This window comes from Pseudophryne corroboree, chromosome 2 (assembly GCF_028390025.1).
Source record: "Pseudophryne corroboree isolate aPseCor3 chromosome 2, aPseCor3.hap2, whole genome shotgun sequence".
Taxonomy (NCBI): Eukaryota; Metazoa; Chordata; class Amphibia; order Anura; family Myobatrachidae; genus Pseudophryne; species Pseudophryne corroboree.
This window is the reverse complement of record NC_086445.1, coordinates 76,951,477-76,970,208: the sequence shown is the minus strand read 5'-3', so window position 1 is coordinate 76,970,208 and position 18,732 is coordinate 76,951,477. Positions and strand designations below refer to the sequence as shown.

Sequence of the window (18,732 nt, the reverse complement as noted above, 5' to 3'; positions counted from 1 at the left end):
CTGAAGTTCAGACGTTTGTAAAAGGGGTACTGCATATACAGCCTCCTTTTGTGCCCCCAGTGGCACCTTGGGATCTCAATGTTGTTTTGAGTTTCCTAAAGTCACATTGGTTTGATCCACTCACCACTGTGGAATTAAAATATTTCACATGGAAGGTGAAGATTCTATTAGCCCTGGCTTCAGCCAGGCGTGTGTCAGAATGGGCGGCTTTATCATATAAAAGCCCTTACTTAATTTTTCATTCTGACAGGGCAGAATTGAGGACTCGTCCTCAATTTCTCCTTAAGGTGTTTTCTGTTTTTCACATGAACCAACCTATTGTGGTACCTGCGGCTACTAGGGACTTGGAGGACTCCAAGTTACTTGACGTTGTCAGGGCCCTGAAAATATATGTTTCCAGGACGACTGGAGTCAGAAAATCTGACTCGCTGTTTAGCCTGTATGCACCCAACAAGATGGGTGTTCCTGCTTCTAAGCAGACGATTGCTCGCTGGATTTGTAGTACAATTCAGCTTGCACATTCTGTGGCAGGCTTGCCACAGCCAAAATCAGTAAAAGCCCATTCCACAAGGAAGTGGGCTCATCTTGGGCGGCTGCCCGAGGGGTCTCGGCTTTACAACTTTGCCGAGCTGCTACTTGGTCAGGGGCACACCCTGACTGAGGAGGACCTGGAGTTCTCTCATTCGGTGCTGCAGAGTCATCCGCACTCTCCCGCCCGTTTGGGAGCTTTGGTATAATCCCCATGGTCCTGACGGAGTCCCCAGCATCCACTTAGGACGTTAGAGAAAATAAGAATTTACTTACCGATAATTCTATTTCTCGTAGTCCGTAGTGGATGCTGGGCGCCCATCCCAAGTGCGGATTGTCTGCAATACTTGTACATAGTTATTGTTACAAAAATCGGGTTATTCTTGTTGTGAGCCATCTTTTCAGAGGCTCCTTCGTTGTTATCATACTGTTAACTGGGTTCAGATCACAGGTTGTACGGTGTGATTGGTGTGGCTGGTATGAGTCTTACCCGGGATTCAATATCCTTCCTTATTATGCACGCTCGTCCGGGCACAGTATCCTAACTGAGGCTTGGAGGGGGGTCATAGGGGGAGGAGCCAGTGCACACCACCTGATCCTAAAGCTTTTATTATTGTGCCCTGTCTCCTGCGGAGCCGCAAAACCCCATGGTCCTGACGGAGTCCCCAGCATCCACTACGGACTACGAGAAATAGAATTATCGGTAAGTAAATTCTTATTATTTCTTGTTCTCAGGTGGGAGACCACGGAACGAATTGGAGAGGTACAGGCATATTACAAGTATGTTTTGGGCCCAGAGTTATTTGCTACCAGGGACATATAATTGGAAATCTGGTGAAGAACTGAACAATTGTGGATTGCTAATCATAATTCCACCAGACCCAAAAGGCCGGTCATTAGACTCTTCAGGAATCATGGCCCTCAGTCCTTTTGTCCTTTTGACCCAGGTGGGGTTAAAGTGCCAGATAGTTTGTACTGCCCAGACAAAGGACTTAAATATGGCGGAGGACCTTCTGAACTGATGATTACCCGCTCACCAAACCCAGGGAATGACTTAGTGAATTGTCCCATCAGCCTGGCTTGGACATTGAGGACTGTACCTACAATTTGCAAGGACATTGGGTCTTAAAAGTGGGAGCGGAATGTGAGGAAATGAGAGGTCTGTGACAATTAATATAGTTATGCCTCATTTCATATGACAAATATGTACTTTTTATCCCCATAGCATGTCCCTGCTCAGCCCAGATTGTGCTTAAATATTGTTAATATCTGCAGTTGTGTTGTTATCTGTTACACTTTAGTTAATGTATTCATGTTAGACCTGGTTTCCTATGGTTTACTAACACCACAGTGGACACTCAAAGGGTGAGTCATATAAAGTACCATTGTCCCTTTTTGTTTACTACCTATTGTCCAATAGTAAGCTGACCAGACAGGGTGGCTCTCTGGCTGCTGTAATCACCTTGATTAGAATATGTATTGTATTCCAATGCTGTAAAATCCGAAGACAAAGAAATCACACACACCCCTGGAATATGAAGCTTCTGTGTTTTAAGTAGAGCTACCCAGAGAGCTGAAGGGAGATTCTTTGACCCTAGGCTAAGAAGTAATGTTCTGCCAGGGACCTGCTGTGGGACCCATTATATTGGATTTATCTGGGACTCTGTGTTGCTGGAAGAGATTCTCTGCTCCAAGACTAAGAAGTAATGTTCTGTCAGGAGTTTGTGGTGGGAATTGTCATGTGGAATTGGATTACAGAGGTGTGCTGTACTGTTTATAACCCATTCTGATCAATAAACCACTGTTGGTTTTTCATCTATCACCGTGCCTGAGTGGTTTGGAACACGGTATCTTCACATCCAGTTTGGACATACAGTGCTGCAGGAGTCTCAGCATGTTCCCACCCGTTCTGGGAGCTTTTGACGTCCCCATTGTACTGAAGTGTCCCCAGTATCCCTTATGGATGATAGAGAAAAGAGGAATTTAATTACCTACCGGTAAATCCTTTTCTTGTAGTCCATAAGGGATACTGGGCGCCCGCCTCTGTGCTTCAACTTCCTGCAAGTTTAGTTCTTGTGTGATGTTGGTTACACAGTTGTTGCTGTTCTATGGTTTACTAGCTGTTGCTAGTTTGTTTGATTCTGATGTGTGCTGGTTTGTTAATCTCACCACTAGTTGTATTGTCATGTTTCCTCTCAAGTATGTCCATCTCCTTCGGACACAGTTTTCCTAGACTGAGCTGTGGGAGGGGGCATAGGGGGGAGGAGACAGCACACCCTGTTGAAGAAATTTAAAGTGCACTGGCTCCTTTGGACCCCAGCTATACCCATCGTACTGAAGTGTCCCCAGTATCCCTTATGGACTATGAGAAAAGGATTTACCGGTAGGTAATTAAAATCCTTTTTTTCTCTTGGGATCATACTTTAAGCATTACTTTGATTATTAATATACTTAATCTAACATTCCTTTATAATATGAGGTTTATGTTGAATTATTTTACATTTCTTTCATTTTCAATTTATAGGACTTGTACAGTGGCCTTGTGGGACCACTATTAACCTGCAGGAAGGGTGTGCTAAATAAAATGGGACTGAGGAAGGACATTGCCCGAGAATTCGCTTTACTGTTCCTGGTGTTTGATGAAAACACATCGTGGTACTTGGATGACAATTTACAGCACTATATTCACAAAGACCTGAGTGGTATCACTAATACGGAAGAGTTTGAGGAAAGCAACAAAATACACGGTAAATAAGAAACAAATCCGGTATAAGAAATGACAGTACAGACTTTGACAGTCATTTGTTATGACTGAACCCAACACTGAGACATGAGCGGTGGTGAATGATAACTGAAGCTAGTGGAGAGCTAGGAAGGCCTGGGTGTTGGCAGGTGGCACCAAATTGTGTCAGTCCATTTATTTACAAAATCGGCCAAATGTTACTGCCAATACGGTCTAGATTTTTTATTAGTAAATGTTGTTATCGTCTTGATATTCTAGCAATAAATGGAAAGATCTATGGAAACCTCCATGGACTGACCATGACTGAAGGGGACAAGACCAACTGGTACCTGCTGGGGATGGGCAATGAAGTTGACATACATACTGTACATTTCCATGCTCAGAGCTTCATTTATAAGGTGAGTGATTCTCAGATATACTGTTCTCTCATATAATTTCATTCATACAGCACGTACCACTTAGACTGTAAGTTGTCACGAGCAGGGCCCTCTTTACCTTATATCTATTTTCTGCACTTTTCATTTCTGGCCTTATCCTTGTTATCATGTGACCGTTGACATCACAGAGGCGGGTTATTCAAATGAGGATCTCCTTTTTAAACTCCACTCTTCATTGACTTCTAATTGTGCATGACCCGGCTACTTCCTGACTACACTCTGCATTACCTCCAAGTCTTCCGACCTTGGTTTGCCCGTGACTCCTCATTGCATTACCCTTGTGGCTTTCATGATTCTCCATTTCATTTTCTCTGTTGCTTATCCATGACCTCAAATATCAATCCCAGGCTAGCTGGTCTCTCTTTGTTAATTTACCAATAGCCTATTAGGTTAGGAACCAGTACGGGTGTCTGCAACCTGCCTACTGGGCGCAGGGGAGCCCAGTAGGCAGGTTGCAGGTGTTGACATCATTACACCCCACCCCAACCGCCACACGGCAAAGAATGTGAACTTTCAGTGTGGATTATTCATCAGCGTGATAAAACCTGCAGTTCTGCGAGAAAAGGACAATCCCTGGTTTTCATCCACACTGCAGACCCTGGAGAAGGAATGTCTTTATATATTGTTACATGTAGGCAAATGGACAAGGCCATTGATACATCTACGGGGTCTGGGTACTGAGAGGGGTGTGGCCTATAACCTCCCCAATACAATCTATGTAAGAATCTATGGGCCTAATTCAGACCTGATCACTCGCTAGCAATTTTTTGCAGCCCTGCCATCAGATAGTCGCCGCCTACAGGGGAGTGTATTTTAGCTGTGCAAGTGTGCGATCACATGTGCAGCCGGGCGGTACAAAAAATATTTGTGCAGTTTCTGAGTTGCCGAGAACTTTCTCAGCCGCTGCGATCACTTCAGCCTGTCCGGGCCCGGAACTGACGTCAGACACCCAACTTTGCAGACGCTTGGACACGCCTGCATTTTTCCAACCACTCCCAGAAAACGGTCAGTTGACACCCACAAACGGCTTCTTCCTGTCAATCTCCTTGTGATCGGCTGTGCGAATGGATTCTTCGTAAAACCCATGGCACAGCAACGATCTGCTTCGTACACATGCCACGCGCATTCTGACCTGATTGCAGCGCTGTACAAAAAGCTAGTGTGCAATCAGGTCTGAATTACCCCCTATGTGCAGGACACCTCTGCAGCAGGCCTAGGCCCCTCCAACTGGCCCAGGCCCGTGTAATTAGTACCCCCTCTCGGTGCCTCTGCATATGGAACGACATGTACTCATCTCATGCTTTTCATAGGAGAAGTTATGAAGCTGAGGATTATCAACCGCTCTGAACAATTGTCCGAAACTATTGAGATAATACATCCAACAATGGGGCTAATTCAGACCTGATCGCTTGCTAGCGTTTTTTGCAGCGCTGCGTTCAGGTCAGAACCGCGCATACATATACACCGCAATGCGCAGGTGCGTCGCACAGGTACAAAGCGGATCGCCGCTCAGCGATGTGTTTGTGCGAAGAATCCATCCGCACGGACGATCGCAAGGAGATTGACAGGAAGAGGGCGTTTGTGGGTGGTAACTGACCTTTTCTGGGAGTGTTTGGTTAAACGCAGTCGTGTCCATGCATTCGCAGGGAGGGTTCCTGACAGCAATTCCGGTCCCGGACAGGCTGAAGTGTTCGCAGCAGCTGAGTAAGTCCTGGGCTGTGCAGAGACTGCACAAGATTTGTTTGTACGGCTCTGCTACACATGCGTTCGCACACTTGCAAAGCAAAAATACACTCCCCTATGGGTGGCCACTATCTGTTCGCAGTGCTGCAAAAAAGCCCTAGCGAGCGATCAGGTCTGAATTAGGCCCAATGTGCCTGTTAAACACACTGGCAGAGTCAGACAGCCACCAGAATGTAAATAGGAAAAAGACCATGCAAGTAATTGGGAAATTGTTGTTATCCAAAGTTAGAGTAATGGCGGTCATTCAGGGTTGATCGCTCGCTAGCTACTTTTTGCAGCCGTGCAAATGCATAGTCGCCGCCCACAGGGGAGTGTATTTTAGCTGTGCAAGTGTGCGAATGCCTGTGCAGCCGAGCAGTACAAAAACAGTTTGTGCAGTTTCTAAGTAGCCGGGATATTCAATTAGCAGTGATAACGGACTTTTCGAGTGAAAAGTCCGGTTTTTGCGCGAAAAAACGAACTTTTCCCGCAAAACGCAATTACAGCCTATTCAATTTTCCGGGAAAATTTATCAGTGATAAGTTTTTCACTAATTTCACTTCACCTACTCTGAGCAGGTGAAAAGTTGCGAAAAATCACTATTTTAAGGTAAAAATGTTTGGATATGGTCCAGAACTCCTGGGACACCCCCCTTAATCTCCTATATAATAGCCCAGATCTGTGACTTTGTGACTCATTTGCTAACGCTGGGCGGAGTCACAACAGTGGGCGGAGTTAGTCAAATGAGTCACAGATCTGGGCAAATCTATAGGAGACTAGGAGCAGAAGCAGATAGTATGGGCATGGCACAGGCAGGGGTGCATATCTCCCAGCTCTCTTCAGGCAGAAGGAGGGACACACACATGGCGAAAAGGGGGGCGTGGCAAACAAAAGGGGGCGTGGCTTCACGGGAGGGCCCCCATTTTCGTCAGTGAGGGGGCATACCCAGAGCTCTGTGAGCTGCTGGCATGCCTCCAGGGGCGGATTATGAGTCCGGGGGGCCCAGGGCACTTGAGACAGGGGAGCCCTATCTCATTGCTGTGCCTGCTGTGGGGTTAGGGGCGTGGCCTAATCGTGGGACGCGTGGCCACGCCCCCTTATGCAAATTCCGGGTGTGTGTTTTTTTTATATGGAATTTTGGCCCCTCAGCTAGGGCTAAATCCAGAGGAAGTGGTCGGTCGCTTCCCCCTACACACCCGCACAGGCAGAAGAAAGCAGGGAGACTGCTGCCTCCCTGCAAGACCACAGACCTGCCAACACGCAGCAGCGTGTGCTGACTGTAGCTCAATGCTGCCGCTGTTGCTGGCAGGACGGGGGAGCTTCTGAGCTGGGACAGAGCTACTCCAGCCGGGGGGCCCCCTAAAACTGTGGGGCCCATGGTACGTACCCCCTGCCCCCCCCCCCCCTTAATCCAGCTCTGCTGCCGGAACCCCGGGACAGTTGGGAGGTATGGGGGTGTGTGAGGGGGTATGCCGTACAGACAGACGGGCACCGGCTCACTGTGTGCTTGACCCCCCACATCAGCATACTCAGCAGGGTCTCTCTGGCGCGGAGGAGCATCACTTTCTAGCACACTCCACGCTTCTTAGCTGCAGTTTTGTAGGGCACCTGCCGCTGTGCAGTTTCCGTACTGCCTCTGTTATCTCCAGACCCGGAAACCCCACCGCTAGCTGCAGCGCTGCCGCACGCAGTGAGGTGCGCCCAGCTCCTTCACACACTTTAGCCAGCGGGTAGCGCTGCAGAAGTCCGAGCTGCTTGCAGGCTCCGACCGCCTCCTCCCTCCAGCCGCAGCGTCTCCTGGGAGCTAACCAGTCACTCCCAGTCTCCCCTTACCACAGTGCCCGGCAGCCGCGAGGTCCGCGCCGCGTGCATGCTATGACCTCCTCCTCCCTCCAGTCGTAGCATCTCCTGGGGGCTAACCAGTCACTTCCAGTCTCCCCTTACCACTGTGCCTGGCAGCTGCGCGAGGTCTGCGGTGTGTGACTGAGAGGGGGGAGGGATGCTTACGGGCAGAGGAAGCAGGACTCCAGCCTGAGAGAGTCAGCCACGCCAAGTCTCCATCAGCAGCAGATCCCAACAGGTTGGAGTGGAACAGCAGCAGCCAGCAGCAGTGACTCCGGTAAGACACATCTGTCTGTCACCCCTGGCCTTGCCCTGTCACCCTTATCCTGGCCCTTTCACCCTTATGCTGGCCCTGTCACCCCTGTCCTGGTCCTGCCGCCCCTACCCTGGCCCTGTCACCCCTATCCTGTCCCTGTCATTTCTGTCCTAGCCCCGTCGCCCCTGTCCTGGCTCGGTCGCCCCTGTCCTGGCCCCGTCGCCCCTGTCCTGGCCCCGTCACCCCTGTCCTAGCCCCGTCACCCCTGTCCTGGCCCCGTCACCCCTGTCCTGGCCCCGTCACCCCTGTTCTGACACTGTCACCCCTGTCCTGGCCCCGTCACTCCTGTTCTGACCCTGTCACTCCTGTCCTGGCCATGTTACTGCATGCCCTCCAACTACCTTTTTGGCAGGTACAGTATCCGCAGCGCCTCCAGACCCCCCTCAATGCACCACACCTCCGCACCTTCCCCTCCACCACATGCGGCACTCCACCCCTCCCCCACACGCTGTGCCTCCAGACCCCCTACACCACCCGTGGCTCCCACTCCTATGCCCCTCCACCACCCACAGCACCTCCAGACCCCCTCCACCATCCACCCCCCATATATGTCTCCCCCCACACCTGCCCCCCTCCACCCGCAGCATCTGCAGTCCCCCCCTCACCCACCCCTCCCCCACCCATGGCAACCCCGCACCTGACGCACCTCCGGACACCCTGCCCAATCCGCCGCACCACCCGTACCTGCCCCTCCCCTACCCATGGTGCCTCCAGACCCCCCACCCCACCCCTGGCACCCCCACCCCTTCCCATCCCACAGCACCTACGGAACCCTTCACCCATCCGCAACATCCCAGCACCTGCCCCTCTCCCACCCGTGGCACCCCTGCCACTCCCCCACCTACAGTGCCTCCGGACCCCTCCCCCATCTGCAGCCCCCACTCCTCTGCCCCTCCCCCACCCGCAGCACCTCCTGACCCTTCCCCATCCGGGCCCCCCCCCCCCGCTTCCGCCACCCTCCACCAGCAGCATCTACAGACACGCTCCCCCATCCGCAGTCCCCCCCGCACCCGCTACATTCTGTACATCGTGCCCTGCAGGTGCTGTTCACGCCGTTGCAAGGGGCTGCGCCTCCTTCACCATCGCACGCCCTTCATTGTGCAATATTTAACCACTAACAAAGAAATGCAGGTAATACTCCATATAATACAAATATTGAACCCCAGAAAGGTATGCAAGGGTTAAGGGGGCATAGCCCCTTGCGACGGTGTGAAGAGCGCCCGTAGGGCGCGATGAAGCACCTAGTGACTAATTAAGCACGTTGAAGTTTTTCATTATTTTTAATTGGCCAATAATGACATGTCATTTTTGAGGTGAAAAAGTACAAATTGATGGAAATCGGGGTTCAAGGTATGGGGAAAGGTATATTGGGGTGCTTTATGAGTGGGACAGGTGTTTTTAGGCTTGCAGGTGGGAGTAATCGGTCTGTTTCCACTTTTTTTTAAAAGTACCCTAAAATGACCCAAATATATATTTATACCCATTTTCATGTACCCCAAATTTAATGAGAGTATTTATTTTGCACAAAAAAACTTGCTTTCTATCATTTTTTTGCAAAAAAATGCATACAACAGCCATTTCACACAATTTAAGTCCTCAAAAACTCTCTAATGTGATCTCTAATACACTTCTATTCTGTTTTCCTATGTTAGTTTACCATTTTTTGGGGTACAGACTGATTTTCCCATTTTCACCTACTCTTTTCACTGCAACAATTTTCACGTGAAACCCGTTTGGAATCAAATAGGTCGAAAAATGGGAGCGCGCATACCCGCGAAAAGCTGTTTTTCATGGCAATTTTCGCCCGTTTGCCGCAAAAATTTTCTGCGAATTTGTGGATAATTGAATACCCTAGTAGGTCTGAACTTACTCAGCCCTTGCGATCACTTCAGCCTGTCCGGTCCCGCAATTGACATCAGACACCCGCCCTGCAAACGCTTGGACACGCCTGCGTTTTTTCCAACCATTCCCTCTAAACGGTCAGGTGACACCCACAGACTTCCTGTCAGTCTCCTTGCGATCAGCTGTGCGAATGGATTCTTCGTTAAATCCATCGCCCAGCAATGATCCGCTTTGTACCCGTATGACGCGCCTACGCATTGCGTTGTATACGCATACGCAGTTCTGACCTGATCACTGCGCTGCGAAAAACGTCAGCGTGCGATCAGGTCGGAATGACCCCCTATGTTTCTTCTACGAAATAAAGGAATATGTGGTGTATTGCTAGATTACAACAGTAGGTGGCAGTACAGGAAAGTCTGAGCACTTAGAAAAGGAAATCAGGTTTTTTGCTACCTGCATCCTGAATGCTGGTGTTGGATAATACTCAGCTGCCCGCTCTGCATATTCTGGTTACTACACAATACATGCTTAATATTAGTCTTCTTTTATTTTTGCATTTCAGAAGGACAAGGCGCACCGAGCGGATGTGTTTGATCTCTTCCCCGGGACATTTCAGACTATAGAACTGGTGGCGGGTAATCCTGGGACCTGGCTGCTGCACTGTCATGTCACGGATCACATTCACGCTGGCATGGAAACAACGTTTACCGTGAAGCGGCGGTCAGGTATGGAGTGCGGGCGATATCAGCTATTCTGCCCATATCTAAACCTGTCTGATAGAGGTCAATATTTTATAGTACAAATCACACCATTCCCACTGATCATTATGGGGAAAATAAAGCGGCATCAAAAGCAAAATAAGAAATATTTTTGATTTTCGTGAGCCCTGATTTCTTTATATATCAAATCCAGTTTTGTCAAAAAGAGTCTGCTGTCATATCTATAAATAGTAACACATCTGTTGTAAATTGATGGCCAGATGTATCAACCGTAAAACTGCAGTGTTCAGAGATTTGCTGCAATGCCCATATGCACTAGGGGGGTCATTCCGCATTGTCGCCGCCCACCGGGGAGTGTATTTTCGCTTTGCAGAAGTGTGAACGTCTGTACAGCAGAGCGCCTGCAAAAACATTTTGTGCAAAACAAGACCAGCCCTGGTCTTACTCTTCGTGTGCGTTGATTCTAATGACGGAGGGTTGGCTTTTGATGTCACACACCCGCCCAGCGTTCACCTAGCCACGCCTGCGTTTTCCCTGGCACGCCTGCGTTTTTCTAAGCACTCCCTGAAAACGGTCAGTTGACACCCAGAAATGCCCCCTTCCTGTCAATCTTCTTGCGGCTGCCAGTGCGAATGAAAACGTTGCTAGAACCTGTGCAAAACCACTTTGTACCCGTACGTCGCGCATGCGCATTGCGGTGCATGCGCAGAAATTACGATTTTTAGCCTGATCGCTGCGCTGTGAGCAACGGCAGCTAGCGATCAACTCGAAATAACCCCCATGGTGAGATGCGGGGCTGGGGATATGGGAACAGCTGCTCACAGTAGGGGGCGCACTGCACATTGGCCTCTTCGTGCATTAATATAGCCCGTCTCTGGTTTGCTGTATGCTGGTAATACCCACTGAAAAATGTGGTTGCCCTTTAAAGATTTTATACACTCTGTAGCAAATAGCAGAAGGATAGTATTGAGAGTACATACAGACCAGAGTAGCGAGCAGTGCTGTGTGCAGGCCAGGACGAGACATATACCTGTGTTCATTCAGCAGGGTCATTGATAATGCTCTACCATGCATTACAGTGTAAACAGGGAGGCAAAGCTGCTGTAGGAATGAATGTATCTGAGACTGCAGGGCCACCATTAGGGGGGGACTGCCAGGACTCCAATCCCGGGCCCAGAAGAGAGGGGGCCTGCAACTTTCTCTGCACTACGGAGATTATATTAACTTAATTGTAACTGACCACCATACTCCTTTATTCATTTATACTATATGATAATCAATTAATTGAATACTGTATGTCAACTACGCAGGTAGTATGGCCCTAATTCATGTTTGTAAGCAATTGCGATTCTCTAGGCTACGGAGCTGCTGTCCAGGAACGAAAGAGACGCCCACTGGACTCACCACAAGCTCAATCACAATTGCATACACATTGGGGGTCATTCCGAGTTGATCACGATCATTCACACTGACATGCAGGGGGACGCCCAGCACAAGGCTAGCCCGCCCCGCATGTCAGTGCCGCCCCCCCCCCCCCCCCCCGCAGAAGTGCAAAGGCATCGCACAGCGGTGATGCCTTTGCACTTCAAGAGTAGCTCCCGACCAGCGCAGCTTTAGCGTGCTGGCCGGGAGCTACTCGTCGCTCCCCGGCCCGCAGCGGCTGCGTGTTGCGTCACGCAGCCGCTGCGGCCCGCTTCCCCCAACGGTCCGGCCATGCCTGCGTTGGCTGGACCGCGCCCCCCTCCGTCCAGCCCCCCTCCGTCCAGCCCCCTCCCGCCCAGCGACCGCCTCTACCTCAGAGGTGATCGCTAGGCAACGACGGCTGCCATGCCCTGGCCCACTGCGGCGCTTGCGCAGTTCCAACCCGATCGCTGCAGCGAGCGATCGGGTCGGAATGACCCCCATTAGCCGAATATAAGCAATTATGGAGCACACTGACGCTAAGGGTTGGTCTATGGCTATGCAGATTGGCCACAGCAGTAGTGACTCAGAGGCCGTGTATTTGCATGTACGATCACACAGCCATCAGAGGATACACAACTCGATAGCGGCCATGACACGCCTGCGTTTTCCCGACCACTCCCCTTAAGCTCCCTGTCATCACCTCCAAACGGCCACTTCTTGTCACTCACTCTGCAACAAATTTCTCAGTTCGAGCGTCGTGATTGCAGCACGTGCGCAGTTTAACGGTAATTGCTACATTGTGTGATAATCTCATCCCTCCCAACTTTAAATCGTGGAGCCGCGGGACAGTTCTACGCAGCAAAGCCGAGCCCACCCGAAGATGGGGTGGGGCGTGGCCTTGGTAAAGGGGCGTGGCTTCACGGTAATGCCGCAACTGCCTGCGCCCAGCGTCTATCCACCGTTGCTCTGCAGAGTGACAGGAGACCTCCCAACTGCCCCACCACCACCGCGGGACACTGTGGCCCACGGGTGGGACAGTCCCCAAAAAAATGGGACTGTCCTGCGAAAATCGAGACAGTTGGGAGGTACAGATGGAGCCGCACTCATCTAGTGCGGCTCCATCGCAGGCGCGCACTCCCGGCAGGACTAGGCGACCCGGCGCCTAGCTTCGCTACGGGAGTGCACAGAGACGCTCCTATTGACGCGGCCAGGCACAGACGGAGCCACAATTAGCGTGGCTCCCTCGGTATGTAATCCGCCATTGCGTACAAACATGAATTAGGTCCATAAGGAAAACATACAATCATAATGGATAAAGCACAATAATTTGCATACTTTGGGCTGAGGGTGATGGTGCCATTAGGTGCACGTGATCTGGGTGCTGTGCAGTGTCGGACTGGGGCATGAGTGTCCCACCGGGGAATGCAGTGATAGGAGCCCTTGTTTATGGGTGTGGCCAGTCTGAGCTCCAGCACTATGTGTAAGGAGAGGGACCCTGCGTCTATTCTCTCAGTAGTATGACGTCACTGGATTCTACTGATGTTATAAGTGGCGTTTCGTGACTTTTGGTTCAGCCAATATAATAGTTGTCACCTGGGGCGTTTCTACAGAGGAGGGGTCCCGTGTGCATCTCCGGGTGGATCCCCTCCTCTGAACGGCGCTGTAGACTCCGGCATCGTGCCAGAGTCTACTGCACATGCGCAGGCCTCCGGAAACATGGTGCCCACCATGATCATGAGACCAAATTGGCTACGGTGCATGCGCGGCGACCATTTTGGCAGCAATTTCTGCCGCGATTGCTGCGCCAGCCTCTGGACTCCGGTAAGGTAAGTATTTAAATGGGTGCAGTGTGTGCGGTGTGGGCTCCCCATCCCCCGGACCCAGGGGCTCATGTGCACCACACACATTGCACCCATTATAGAAACGTTAATGGTTGTCACCACTGTGTGTAAATGACTACCAATATGTGAGTACAGATGTCTTTATATGCATGTATTTGCTGAGTGGACATGATACTGTAGGTAAATATAAGAAGCTGCATTATACATACTGCTCATACAAGCTATTTTTTTTCCTTCAGACCATGAAGAAAATACTACTCCACCCGGTAAGAGCTACATCAGCACATAAGCTGTATGCAGTTGTTAGCGTTATCAGCCTTGTACGTTACCTCTTTCTTTGTATTCCAGATTCTGACAGCGTGACTGGAGTGCCGTTCCTGGGACGCGTCCTGACAGCAAGCCAGGCCAATGTTGCTCTCCTGTCTCTCCTATTCATTGGTTTGGCCCTTTTGGTACTTCTGGTTCTAGTACTGACAGTTCTCAGATGTACAAAGAAAAAGATGCGTTACAGCACAATTTCCAATGGTGCGCTCCCAATGGACAGTATATGAGAACCCAGCTGCCATGGACTATAGGATGACAGGAAGTGCCTTCACAAGTTACTGCTACATGTTTACATTGCTGGAGATGCGTCTGAGCACCCGAATCTCCGCAGAGTATGACAAGACAAGGATGTTTTATAAGGAAGCCAAGGAAAGTGATGAGGAGGCGACATTCTTAGTGACTGACAAAAAGTAGGAAGCGTTAACAGTTGTTACTACACATGGATTTTATTGTTTTGGGGGGGGGTTTCCAGAGACTTTGGACAAAAAGACATTTTGAAAATTGCTGCTTTAAAAAGTCATTTACCTAATCTACTAAAGGTGGAAGGATCATCAAAATATAAGCACAGAAGAGAATACCAGTGACTGCTATATACAATACACAGAGCCTCCCAGTGACCGCTACACAGTACCCAGGTCATACCAATGGCCACCATACAAAACACAGAGCATCCCAGTGGGTGCAATTCTGTACAGAGCATTCCAGTGAAAAGCATACAGGTGACTATCATGCAAGAGCATCCTGGTGACTATCATACAGTTACGCAGAGCATCCTAATGACCGCCATACAATACATAAAATATCCCAGTGACCGCCATACAGCACACAGGCAGCATCCCAGTAAGAGCTATGCAGTACACAAAGCATCCAAACTGTCAGCCTCTGATGTAGCTGCCAAACACCTCATTGTGGCCTTTACAAGGGAAAGGATACTGGCAAAGTACTTTACCTGGAGTGCCCGCTAAAACTTGTGTGATTAAGAACTTGCTCACAATTTACAAGGAACATCGCTCTCCCCTCCCAAATTATTCTACTTGAAGAAATCACAAGGTCTATTTTTTTATATAGATGTCTTTTCACTGCTCAGTGACTATGGATGAGAACTACAGTAACATTAAAAATCTGATACAGACAGTGATGCCTGATAGGAAGCGAGTTGGGTCAGTTTAGTTGGTATCAAAAAGCAAAAGAGATCCCGCATGGTAGGGAGGGGAGACTCTAACATTGGACTCTCATTGTGGGGCTAGTCCTGTGTCCCCCCTGCACTGGTGTATACTAACAGGGGTGACAGGTGTGGTATACCACTGCAAAAGCAGATCCAATCGCTTTCTCTACTTTTCATCAGAATCTGTCTGTCTTCCCCTGCACTCTCTCTCAGATGTTCACTGCTCCTCATATGCGCTATTGAAAGCAGAAGTATGGCGGCATCTGTATAAATTCTGATATATAATTCTGTGTGTCATACTTACCATATACACATTATCTTTATTATTATTTATTGAGAGAATAGAGGTAAAACTCTGATAAAGGGGGTTTAAGAGTGAATTATACCTTCTATGAGATGTATGACGATTGCAGGGTATTATATGCTGTATTGCATTCAAAATACCTTTTTTCACACTCCTGCTCTGTTGTAGCAATATACCTTATTTCTCTAACGTCCTAGTGGATGCTGGGGACTCCGTAAGGACCATGGGAATAGATGGGCTCCGCAGGAGACTGGGCACTCTAAGAAAGATTTAGTACTACTGGTGTGCACTGGCTCCTCCCTCTATGCCCCTCCTCCAGACCTCAGTTAGAATCTGTGCCCGGAAGGAGCTGGGTGCATTTTAGTGAGCTCTCCTGAGCTTGCTAACAAGAAAGTATTTTAGTTAGGTTTTTTATTTTCAGAGAGCTTCTGCTGGCAACAGACTCTCTGCTACGAGGGACTGAGGGGAGAGAAGCAAACCTACTAACTGCGGCTAGGTTGCGCTTCTTAGGCTACTGGACACCATTAGCTCCAGAGGGATCGAACACAGGAACCTAACCTTGGTCGTCCGTTCCCGGAGCCGCGCCGCCGTCCCCCTCGCAGAGCCAGAAGACAGAAGCCGGCGGGTTGAAGCAAGAAGACGTCAAAATCGGCGGCTGAAGACTCCTGTCTTCATATGAGGTAGCGCACAGCACTGCAGCTGTGCGCCATTGCGCCCACACTAACCCACACACTCCGGTCACTGTAGGGTGCAGGGCGGGCGCCCTGGGCAGCAATTGATTACCTCCTGGCAAAAAAGCAGCATATATACAGCTGGGCACTGTAATATGCATGAGCCCCCGCCATTAATTTTACACAAAATCGCGGGACAGAAGCCCGCCGCTGAGGGGGTGGGGCCTTCTTCCTCAGCACTCACCAGCGCCATTTTCTCTCCACAGCTCCGCTGAGAGGAAGCTCCCCAGGCTCTCCCCTGCAGACTCACGGTAGAAAGAGGGTAAAAAGAGAGGGGGGGCACATAAATTTAGCGCATTAATCATATATACAGCAGCTACTGGGTAAACACTGTTACTGTGTGATTCCTGGGTCATATAACGCTGGGGTGTGTGCTGGCATACTCTCTCTCTGTCTCTCCAAAAGGCCTTGTGGGGGTCCTGTCCTCCATATAGAGCATCCCCTGTGTGTGTGGTGTGTCGGTACGCGTGTGTCGACATGTTTGACGAGGAAGGCTATGTGGAGGCAGAGCAGGTGCAGATGAATGACGTGTCTCCGCCGACGGCGCCGACACCTGATTGGATGGATATGTGGAAGGTGTTAAATGATAATGTAAACTCCTTGCATAAAAGGTTGGATAAAGCTGATGCCTTGGGACAGTCGGGGTCTCAGCCCATGCCTGATTCTACAGCGCAGAGGCCGTCTGGGTCTCAGAAGCGCCCACTATCCAAGATTGTTGACACAGATATCGACACGGATTCTGACTCCAGTGTCGATGACGATGATGCAAAATTGCAGCCTAAAATGGCTAAAGCCATCCGCTACATGATTATAGCAATGAAGGATGTATTGCACATATCAGAGGTAAACCCTGTCCCAGACTAGAGGGTTTATATGTATGGGGAGAAAAAGCAAGAGGTGACTTTTCCCCCTTCACATGAGTTAAATGAGTTTTGTGAAAAAGCGTGGGATTCCCCCGATAGGAAAGTGCTGATTTCCAAAAGGTTACTTATGGCGTACCCTTTCCCGCCAACGGACAGGATGCGCTGGGAATCCTCCCCTAGGGTAGACAAAGCTCTGACACGCTTATCTAAGAAGGTGGCCCTGCCGTCACAGGATACGGCCTCCCTAAAGGATCCTGCCGATAGGAAGCAGGAAAGTATCCTGAAGTCTGTTTATACACATTCAGGTACTCTACTGAGGCCGGCAATTGCGTCGGCCTGGATGTGTAGTGCTGTAGCAGCATGGACAGATAATCTGTCTGAGGAACTGGATACCTTAGACAAGGATACCATTTTACTGACCCTGGGGCATATAAAAGACGCTGTCCTATATATGAGGGATGCCCAGAGGGACATTTGCCTACTGGGCTCTAGAATAAATGCAATGTCAATTTCTGCCAGAAGGGTCCTGTGGACTCGGCAATGGACAGGTGATGCCGACTCCAAAAAGCACATGGAGGTTTTACCTTACAAGGGTGAGGAATAGTTTGGGGACGGTCTCTCGGACCTAGTTTCCACAGCTACGGCTGGGAAGTCAAATTTTTTGCCATATATTCCCTCACAGCCTAAGAAAGCACCGTATTACCAAATACAGTCCTTTCGATCACAAAGAAGCAAGAAAGTCAGAGGTGCATTCTTTCTTGCCAGAGGCAGGGGTAGAGGAAAGAAGCTGCACCATACAGCTAGTTCCCAGGAACAGAAGTCCTCCCCGGCTTCCACTAAATCCACCGCATGACGCTGGGGCTCCACATGTGGAGCCAGGAGCGGTGGGGGCGCGTCTCCGAAATTTCAGCCACCAGTGGGTTCGCTCACAGGTGGATCCCTGGGCTATACAGATTGTGTCTCAGGGATACAAGCTGGAATTCGAAGTGATGCCCCCTCACCGTTACCTCAAATCGGCCCTGCCAGCTTCCCCCATGGAAAGGGAAGTAGTGTTAGCGGCAATTCACAAGTTATATCTCCAGCAGGTGGTGGTAAAGGTTCCCCTCCTTCAACAGGGAAGGGGATACTATTCCACAATGTTTGTGGTACCGAAACCGGACGGTTCGGTCAGACCCATATTGAATTTAAAGTCCCTGAACATTTATCTGAAAAGATTCAAGTTCAAAATGGAATCGCTCAGAGCGGTCATTGCAAGCCTGGAAGAGGGGGATTTTATGGTGTCTCTGGACATCAAGGATGCTTACTTGCATGTCCCCATTTATCCACCTCATCAGGAGTACCTCAGATTTGTGGTACAGGACTGTCATTACCAATTCCAGACGTTGCCATTTGGGCTCTCCACGGCACCGAGAATATTTACCAAGGTAATGGCGGAAATGATGGTGATCCTGAGAAAGCAAGGAGTCACAGTTATCCCATACTTGGACGATCTCCTCATAAAGGCGAGGTCCAGAGAGCAGTTGCTGATCAGCGTAGCACACTCTCAGAAAGTGTTGCAGCAGCATGGCTGGATTCTGAATATCCCAAAGTCGCAGCTGATTCCTACGACGCGTCTGCCCTTTCTGGGCATGATTCTGGACACAGACCAGAAGAAGGTGTTTCTCCCGGCGGAGAAGGCTCAGGAGCTCGTGACTCTAGTCAGAGACCTCTTAAAACCGAAACAGGTGTCGGTGCATCACTGCACGCGAGTCCTGGGAAAGATGGTGGCATCGTACGAAGCCATTCCCTTCGGCAGGTTCCATGCGAGGATCTTTCAGTGGGATCTGTTGGACAAGTGGTCCGGATCGCATCTTCAGATGCATCGGCTGATCACCCTGTCCCCGAGGGCCAGGGTGTCTCTTCTGTGGTGGCTGCAGAGTGCTCACCTTCTCGAGGGCCGCAGGTTCGGCAT

The 18,732-nt window shown here is 49.9% G+C and overlaps 1 protein-coding gene across 3 annotated transcripts in view; it reads left to right on the top strand.

Annotated features, from left to right (window-relative positions):
* The window catches only part of LOC134999678 (ferroxidase HEPHL1-like), a 164,967-nt gene extending 149,799 nt beyond the window's left edge, over positions 1-15,168 (top strand). For all 3 annotated transcript variants that reach the window (XM_063951443.1, XM_063951441.1, XM_063951442.1), the window contains 5 exons: positions 3,053-3,275; positions 3,530-3,669; positions 9,993-10,155; positions 13,634-13,660; positions 13,743-15,168. In XM_063951443.1, the coding sequence (XP_063807513.1) occupies positions 3,053-3,275; positions 3,530-3,669; positions 9,993-10,155; positions 13,634-13,660; positions 13,743-13,945 (756 nt within the window). In that variant the 3' untranslated portion in view covers positions 13,946-15,168. The remainder of the gene's footprint in view (positions 1-3,052; positions 3,276-3,529; positions 3,670-9,992; positions 10,156-13,633; positions 13,661-13,742) is intronic.
* The last annotated feature ends 3,564 nt before the right edge of the window (positions 15,169-18,732 follow it).